General features: G+C 36.9%; 1 protein-coding gene and 1 pseudogene across 1 annotated transcript; both read left to right on the forward strand.

The window, feature by feature from the left end:
* The first annotated feature begins 1,432 nt into the window (after window positions 1-1,432).
* On the forward strand, window positions 1,433-4,664 carry LOC130716665 (LEAF RUST 10 DISEASE-RESISTANCE LOCUS RECEPTOR-LIKE PROTEIN KINASE-like 1.1; annotated as a pseudogene).
* Window positions 4,665-5,473: 809 nt separating this feature from the next.
* On the forward strand, window positions 5,474-5,923 carry LOC130720004 (uncharacterized). Its single transcript, XM_057570589.1, has one exon. The coding sequence runs from the start codon at window positions 5,474-5,476 to the stop codon at window positions 5,921-5,923; it is 450 nt and encodes a 149-aa protein (XP_057426572.1).
* Window positions 5,924-9,743: the final 3,820 nt, after the last annotated feature.

The raw sequence follows: 9,743 nt of genomic DNA on the forward strand, positions 1-9,743 counted from the left end.
GAGGAAAAAAACTTGATGAGTTGGTTTCATCATATTTTTCAAAATTGAATTCTTCAATTTATGGAGTTGATAAGAAAATATTATATGGTCACGATTTGATACTCTTATCTCTGATCGTGACTCTCATCTTTCACAATACACATTGCTCTCACTTGATACGCCTCCAATATGTATTGTTCGGTTTTTGAATATATTATGTTGAATAAAATATTAGAAATAACAAAGTTGTACATGTAATCAATATAATGATCATGTGAAATGAATATATGAAATTGAACCCTAAATCTGAAAAGGGGGATTAAAAAAGAAACGAGCACAAATTAATTTGGTTTTGCTTCGAATGAAAGATAAAAGTGGCGTGGTGTGTGGGAATTCAAATTCAATTAATTAATTGATTAACTAAAAATTAGGAGAAGCTTAAGAAGCAGGTAGAAGAGAGTGAGAGACCAGAGCGTGGAATTTACTGGCTTGGATGGAGAATTTCTGTTGATTCATGGCGTAGGTGTATAGATGAGAGAGAGTTGGCGGTGGTGCAGAAGGTGGAGTACATGGTCCGATCCACTTTGTCGAGGCACGTCGCCACTGATTTTATCTTCTTCCCCATCCTTACAGACATAACAAACAAACTCAACCCCAGTTTTTTTTTATATTAATTAAAATAAAAAATAAAAAATTAAATATGAAGCTTTTTTAAAAGAGTTTTATCAAACAACTTTTAACTAAGAAGTAGCTTTTAAGTTATAAAAAGATGAAAATTGACAAACAACTTCCAACTTTTATTCAAAGCTCTTATTTTTATCTTTGACTTAAAAGTAGCTTTTAAGTCTGAAATAAGCTGGGCCAAACGAAGCCTAAGTATTTAGCCCGACTCCATTCATTAGAACTCAAATCCGAGATTTCTGCTTAAGATAGAACAATCTCGTGTTAATTAATTTACGCGCTTGGTGATAATGAAGTTATTTTATTATGGAGTTACCAAATACAATACATAAAACATTATTGTTTTGTTATGTTTTGTTTGGTTACCACTTACCAAACCCTATACCAAGATTCTCCTTTAATTTCTCCATAAATATTTTTTATATTTTCTTTCAAAGTAATAATATACTTAAAGAACAAATAATTCATGAAAGTCACTACGATATATTGGAGTTTCGACTCCATTTGCTTAAATTTAGAACACTTGGGTCAATAGCGAAGTTCAAAATCGTTCTTATGGCCATTTTTTCATTAATATTAAGCATTACTCGTGTTTCTAACCTTTATTTAAAATTGAGTTGAAATGACACTGCTAGCGATCGAGCGCAACAAAAGGGGCAAAGACTTCCACTAACTTTTTGGGTTTACTTTGCTTTTCTCATAGACATTTTCCTAGTCATGAATTGCAAACTTGCGTATCTAGTGGGTCAAAACCATGATATATATTGTGGAATTTAATTAGAAAACAGGGCACAGCATGTACACCTCTCATTAGTGAATACATATCTCATTATCTCTGCTCATACAGGAAAAAAATTGCATAGAATTCATTGCTTTGTTTAATCCATCAATGGCCTTCATTTTCATTTGGGAATTTTTATTAATTTTCTCCCAGTTTCTGCTTCTTGTTTCAGCTGAACATGAAGAAGAAGAAAAGTGTCCACCCTCTTTTGATTGTGGATATCTTGGCCAGATCAGCTTCCCTTTCACAACAGCACAATACCCACACTGTGGCACAGTGGCCATACATGGCTGTCATGATAAGAATCCATTCTCTAACAAAACCATCCAAGTAAACAACCATACACCATCAAGACAGTTTTTCGTTACAAACGTGGATCATACTACTATAACAGTCTCAGATTATGATCAACATGAGCGTTTGCATAACAAAGATTGCAGAACATTTGACAAAAATTTCACTCTTCCTCCTGCCTCTCCTTTAGCTTCTTATTATCTCAAATATAATATAACTATGTTCAGATGCAACCCTTCCCTTAGAGTACTAAACCTTCCAAAATTCTTTCATAACTATACAAAATGTTCTCATAGCAACATCTACTACGGCCTTCCAAATACTGAGAAACCTCGCGGCGGTTTCGAGTTGCCAACTACTTTGGCACGGTGTTCAGCTGTTCAGGTTGCAGTAAAAGGCCAGCCTGATGGTGATGACCCGTTTGAATTCTTATCTTCTGATATGGTCATTGAAGTAGAATTATTTCATGATTGTCACCAGTGTTTTTATCGCCAAAAGGGCCATTGTCAACTTGACACTGAAGGAAAATTTTATTGCGACAAAGGTATATACTATTTAGAATAAACCCAATTGCAATTTTCTGCCTTATATATAGCAATTCAATCCTGAGTCTGACTTAACTTTATCTGGTTTTCTCTAAATTAATTGGTGCCTTAATTTCTGCAGCAGAGACAAAAAGAAGTTTGGCAAGGAAGTTAGGACTTGGTAATGTTCCCCTTGATAGAATTAGCATTTTATTGAATTTCGGTTGTGCCTTTAAATTTCATGATTCCAAGCATCAAATATTCCCTGTCAGATTGTACCTTTTCCTCCATTCTTAACAAGATTTGAAACTTTTCACATGAGACTTGTTCACATGTTTGTAGAAATTGTCATATTAGTCTCTTGATAGAACTATCAAAATTTCTAAAAATCTGTAAGAAAGGGATCGATACAAAAAAAAATTCATGTGAAAAATCAAAGAGACGATCCTTCTGTTTCTAAATGTGTTATGATGAATCTTAGTATTTGTCTTCAAGATATATAATCTTCAATTAATATGATTTCTCACCCTTTACTGGTTTATAGGTATTGGACTTCCTGCCATTATCATAGCTGTGTTGCTGATTATATGGTGCTACAAATCAAGAAGTGTTCCTGATTTTAACTCAAATCCATACCCAGAGGGTAGCAGTGTCTACTTTGGGGTCCCAGTCTTCTCCTACACGGATCTTGAAGTAGCAACAAAAAAATTTGATCGTTCAAGAGAACTTGGAGAAGGAGGATTTGGGACTGTTTACTATGGTATGTGATGAAACAGTAGATTGATTCATTTGTTACATCTTCCCTATAGTTGGATGTATAGCTAATAGGAGAATCAGGGTATAAGAAACTACATCTCTAGTTAGATTAAGGAATATGTGGTATGTAATTAGGAAATTATATCTAGGTAGTTGAGATTATATCAAGTTAGGAATATAAAGTACCTTATATCAGTTTTGTTTTTCCACAAGTCCTTGGTAGGTAGTGCTCGGCTACAAGGATGGGCAAAGCATAACGGTCGGGCACCTATAAAAGGCACTCAAACTCTCAAGTCAGATCAAAGAGTTTTAGAGCATAGGAAGATAGTTTCTCTTATACCTTGATTCTCCTATGTAACTCTTGCTTTTGTCTCCTCTTACTAGGAAAACTGAAAGATGGACGTGAAGTTGCAGTCAAGCACCTTTATGAGCATAACTACAAGAGAGCACAACAGTTTGTGAATGAAATCAAGATCCTCACTCGCCTGCGCCACAAAAATCTAGTGTCTCTCTATGGCTGCACTTCATGTCATGGCCAAGAATTGTTGCTTGTATATGAGTACATTTCAAATGGGACAGTGGCCAGTCATCTCCGTTGTGAATCAACAAGTCCTGCCTTTTTGCCATGGTCTATAAGAATGAAAGTTGCCTTAGAGACTGCCACTGCATTGGCTTATCTCCATGCTTCTGACATCATTCACCGTGATGTCAAAACAAACAACATTCTCCTTGACAGCAATTTTTGTATTAAAGTTGCTGATTTTGGATTGTCAAGGTTGTTCCCTAATGATGTCACACATGTGTCCACAGCTCCACAAGGAACCCCTGGTTATGTGGATCCAGAATATCACTAGTGCTACCAGCTCACAAACAAGAGTGATGTGTATAGCTTTGGTGTTGTGCTTGTTGAGCTGATATCATCACTGCCAGCAGTTGATATGACGCGGCATAAGGATGAGATAAACTTGGCAAATCTAGCCATTAGGAAGATTCAAAAAGGTGCAATTGGTGAGCTGGTGGATCCTTCTCTTGGTTTTGAGTCAGATGGTGATGTCAGGAGGAAAATAGTTTCGATAGCAGAACTGGCTTTTCAGTGCTTGCAACGAGACAAGGAATTGAGACCTTCCATGGGTGATGTATTGGAGGTGCTGAGAAGAATTGAAAGTGGGAAAACTGAGCCTGGACATTTGGAGGAAGTACTAGTTTATGGAGAAGGGATGTCACATAGTGATGTACATCCACTATCAGTACCTTCACCCGATCATGGTGAAGTGAATTTTTTTAAGAATATGAACTTAACACCTTCTCCAAACACTGTCACAGAAAATTGGGATAGTGAGCTTACTACTCCTAATGTCAGTGGCCAATCAGCAAGCCAAATCTAATACTATGTAACATAACCATATATACTTCAGAGATAATGATAATGCTATAAGGAATAATGGGGATTTTCTATTTGGTGTAAAATGAATTGTCTCTCCAAAATGCGATGGTTAACCAATAAAATAGTTTAAGACCTTCAACGGATCAAGTTCTGCAAGAAATTTGAAATTAGCAATTATGAAGTGGACAGAGGAGACGATGATGGTGCTGGCACCAAAGAAGTACATCCACCATCATCAACTTCCCAGGCTGGGGTCACTGTTATTTTTATGAATAAGAAACACAAACTTCACCAAAGTCCTTGACTAAGAAATGGGAAAGTGAATCTACTACGCCTAATGCTAATAATTAATCACTTTTTCTAGTAGTTTTTTAAAATGTTTTGGTAAAAAAGTAAAAACATATTACTGAATTTTGTATTCAATATCATGTAATTAGTTACAGTAATACTTGTTGAACAGATAAAAATGCTAAATGGAGAAAAAAGTAAGGAATCCAAGAAAGAAAAATCAAGAATGAACAAGAAATATGCAATGTAGTTTGTTATTTATAAGTAGCCAGAATTACTAATTAGTTAACTAGTAACACATCAATGCAAGGGTGACAAAAAAAGTTGTCAAATTGTGCTTATAACTCACAAGGGGCCTAGTGTACATCAAGTCACCAATCTCTCGTTTTTTCAACAATTCACTTTGTTTCATGAAAAGAAGAGATAGACATATTGGAAAATGGTAAAGTTAGTCTTGTAATTCCATAGTCATTGGCCATAATCTATTTTTTTTATCCCTTTGAAGTCTTAAAGTAAAGATGGTAAAGCAAATTAAAACAAAGTAATGAATGTGTGTTGGAAGACAAGGTGGAAGCATTCCCAAAACAGATCCCATGCTTGTTAGAAGCAATCAAACAAACAAACCACCTTTGTAATTGTCCCCTCACAATCATCACCATCATTTCACAAACCATTCAAATTCAAACTCACCACCTTAACTCACTCACTCATCACAATCACTCTCTTGCTATAATAACGTTGAGGTTGAGGGAGAGAGCAGAGAAAACTCACTCACATTGGAGATCGATGGCGACGCTGCAGAAGTTCAAGCTCTTCGCGTTGCAATGCGGGGCGGTGCAGAGTCCAACACGAAGCCCGATGGTTCAGCTGCCGAGGCCCAAGACAACTCTACGGGCTCTGCTTGGACTGAGCTTGACACGGCCACCTCGCCGGCGGGAAGACGTGCCGTCGGCGATGGAGAAGGAGAAGGATTCTCAGCGGAGACAAAAACTGAAGGATCTCTTCGTGTCGTCGCCGCCTAGAGAGGAGGAGGAGGAGCGTTCTGCTACGCCGTTGCTGGGTTCTGTTGCGGCGGTTGGCATTGGCGTTGGCAACAGTAGCAACATGGGCCTGGCCCGGTCCGGTTCTTGGAGGGGCGGACCGGGTTCAATGAACCCGGTTTGGACGGGGTTTCGTTGCAGGTCGTTGCTGAAAAGGAAAGCATGGAGGCCTCTGCTCAATACCATTACTGAATAATTGAACGGATGAAATTTCAGCATTTCACTAAGCTCACTTGTATTGTATCATCTTGATATTTTGTTCCAAATTTGGCTCCATTTAATATATATATATATATGAATGTTTTAATTTATTGAGTTTTTACGAGGCTCATTGATATGAATTATCTTGGTTATGGTATTTTGTGATGTGAGAAGTTCTTTCAGAATTATGATATATCAACAAGTAAATTTCTTGTTTTGTATTTTTCTGCATTTTCTTTATAACTTTTTCTAGGTAATATTATGTTTCGACTTGGGCCTCGATAGTTCGCTCTATCATCAATTGGTCTCCAGACCACTACCCATAACGTCCATTGACTCAGGCGGGCAAAGCCAACTCAGTCTAACGATTGTGGATGACTTGATCCGGATCCACAACTTAAATCATACTCTGCAACAATTGACTACTGATAGATATTTTTCATGTAAGGGTTCATGACTAATCAGTATGCACATTGGTGACATTTTGATGACAAGGGATTAGAACTCTGGACATGGCACACAAAACATATTATAAACATGGTGGCCATTTGATATGAGAGAGAGGATATTCTCTGCCACGATCAACCCCCTCCCCCTCGTGCCCCCATCTAATGCTGAGCTCGCTAGGGAATGTTACCCCTACGCGACATTAACTAACAGGAAATGCCACATTATAAAATGTGCATGACACAATTCACAACTACACATAATTTATCATATCATTACTCTACCAAACTTATACTAACTTAGACATCAGAGTATCTTTACATAATTTATCATATCATTACTCTGCCAAACTTATACTAATTTATCATATCATTACTCTACCATTGGTTTGACGACGGAGGACGACAGACGCTCCATAAGCCTGAAAACGGAGGACCACAAATGTTCTATGAGACTGACGACTAAGTACCCTACTCATTTAGGGTAAGTTTAGTATAAAGATTTAGCTTATATTTAGTTATATTGTAAAGAGGTTCACACAGATATCCAATTTAGTTGTTGTTGATGTTACTTCATGATCATGCACAAAACGCTATTAGTGTGAATTTTTCTTGTCAACGGTTCATATATTAAGAATCAAATGGGCCTAGCCCAGAGAACAAGTGAAATAGACTGCCATTATCAAGCCAGCCCAACGACACAAACAAGCAGAAACAACTAACGACAAAGAACAGGACAGCGTTTCTCTATTCACCTTGTTCATCGCATATGATACTTTTTTTGGGGTCAATTTTGGATATGGTACTTAAATATGAAGAACCTGCAGTAGACCAAAAACAAAAAACTGGGGAACCGATTAAAGTTGGTATGCATTAATGCATGCAGTGGTTGTTTGTCCCCTTTTTGTGGAGCAAACTGGCCTCTTACGAGGGGCCCATAATAAAAGCCCATCCTTCCAAACATTTACAGAGAAGATTTTCCTTCTGGTAAATATAATAAAAGCATGAGCATTGATCCCAGACACTAACTTGACCTGAGAATCCTCTCAGAGATCTCTCAGTTCGGTGAAGGGCTAGTATACTATTCAAGTTGGAGAATGTGCCCTTCTTCCCATTTTGTACAAGACTTTCTATCATGCTCTTGTCTCACTTCACCACTGATTTTTTAATTACGCTTTAAATTTACCTGTCTGCTAGTATAATTCAGAGTTCTACACACCTACCATTGTCTCGTTCTGAATTGTCAATCACTACTATAACTCCAAGTCCTCGACCCTAGAGAAGTTAAAAATTAAGACCCTTTCTGTTAGTGATCCTTACCATTAATTAGTACTTTATTTTATTTTATTTTATTTTCTATTTATCATCAGCTAAATTAACACAATTTAGGGATCATTATGTAGTTGGCATGACATAATTTGACAAATTGATGAAGATTTCAAGGCCAAATGCAATATGGCAGCACAATAGGCCCCGTGTTTGAGAATACAAGTAGGAGGGTAAATTTAATTGCTTTAATTACATAACATTGTTGCATGAAGCTACAATAACAAGCAACTGCTTAAAAACCATACCATGCCATCTAAAGTCACTTTCAAAAGTTGAATAGAACTCCCAATGAACATATCGATCTTTTCCTCCCCCAACTACAACTTTAATTCATCTCTGAATTCTGTGATTTAATATCTATCAGCCATATTAAATGTTTGGTTCAATGTCATACCCATTTACTAGTTGTATCGTAGCAGCCACATAAATATAGGGCCCCATAAATATATGCCCCACCATAGATAAGAAACAGTACACCCAAGCATATCATCAGAGAGAGAGAGAGAGAGAGACTCCTGTTGCCCTGTAATTAAGTCTGTAAGATATGCATCATACATGAGATCATCCTTCATTTTAATTTCAAGTGTTCATGCCTCTGCCATGTCATTGCTAATTAATGGGTGATTGGTTATTGTTAAGATATCTCACATTAATTAGAAATATAGTTAAACAAATACCTTAATACAGAGTAGAACAATCATCACTCTTAAGTTAGATTTTGCAATAGAGTTAGAGTTAGGCTTTACTTCTACAAATGAAGGACTCTAGTAATTATTAATTAAGCAGGGAGCATTGGATACCTATGTAACTACCATATAAACCATATGTTTAGTCCAATAGAGTGTACAGGGCTATCTACAAAATATAATGGGAAGAGCAATGATGCACTCACATGCTTCTTGGTCTATATTTTTGGCTTGAGTTGCATATGCCATATGGCCTTGTTAATTCCTCAAAATCCTAAAATGTATACAAAGGCATGTGCCCTTAAAAGGGAAAGCAATGATTTATACATTATAATGCTGCTATACTTCTTATAACACTATTCAAGACTTCATGTAAGTGCATGAATTGATCTCACTGTCTGGGGAGCATAGGGATATATACCCGGATAAGAAGCAATTATAAACATAGATCCAAGAAATTTATCTCTTCCTGCCCCCACATTCTCACATTCAAGACCATATCTATAGGTCTTTGTCATGGTTTGATTGAGTGTTGCATTAATAATATAATCCAACATAAATAAGTTAGGCCAAACTCAGTACTCTGTGATAAGAAATTGGGTTTTAATTTTTCATTTCTATTGCTTAGGATAAAAACCCTAAAACAATAGGTAGGATGGACACAACAATATTTTAGGATTTCTCAAAAAAATGAACATGTTTGATTATAATTTAAGGGAGCTTTTATATAGTCAATGTCTCCCTTATTAATAATTAAGGGTGATGGAAAGCCTCACGCTATAGTACACATTAGTGGGGAGAATGAAGATAAAGTTATTACATTATAGGGGTGATGATCAAACAATTAAGTTAAAGGGGAGTGAGGATCAAGTGATCACACTAATATGGCCGGGTAGTGAAAAATTGAGAGGCTAGCCTCAAAAGATTTCGGTCTATAAGTGACTTGGCCGACCCAATATCGTGACAGTCCACACCCCCCAAAGCTTGGAGTCAAGAAATATAATATTGACGACAAAGCCTTGCTATGGGTGTAGTGGATAACTGACATCAACTCTCTATTTCTTTGGGCAAGCTTACTTTAGTGACTTGATCGACCCAACATCCATCCTAACGGTTTACAAGCCCCAAAGGCTTGGAGTCAACAAGTCATGACGACGAATTGAAACCTTACTATGAGTGTGGTGTGGATAACTAACATTAACATCGACCTTTTTGTCTCTTTGGGCAGACTTGCTTTAGTGATTTGGTCGACCCAACATCATTGTGGTTTACAGCCCCTCAAGTCAAGAAGTCTTGACAACAAAACTTTACTATAAGTAGGGGTAATAAAATGAGATCGATGCACTAAAACATC

This window comes from Lotus japonicus, chromosome 5, assembly GCF_012489685.1.
Source record: "Lotus japonicus ecotype B-129 chromosome 5, LjGifu_v1.2".
NCBI lineage: Eukaryota > Viridiplantae > Streptophyta > Magnoliopsida > Fabales > Fabaceae > Lotus > Lotus japonicus.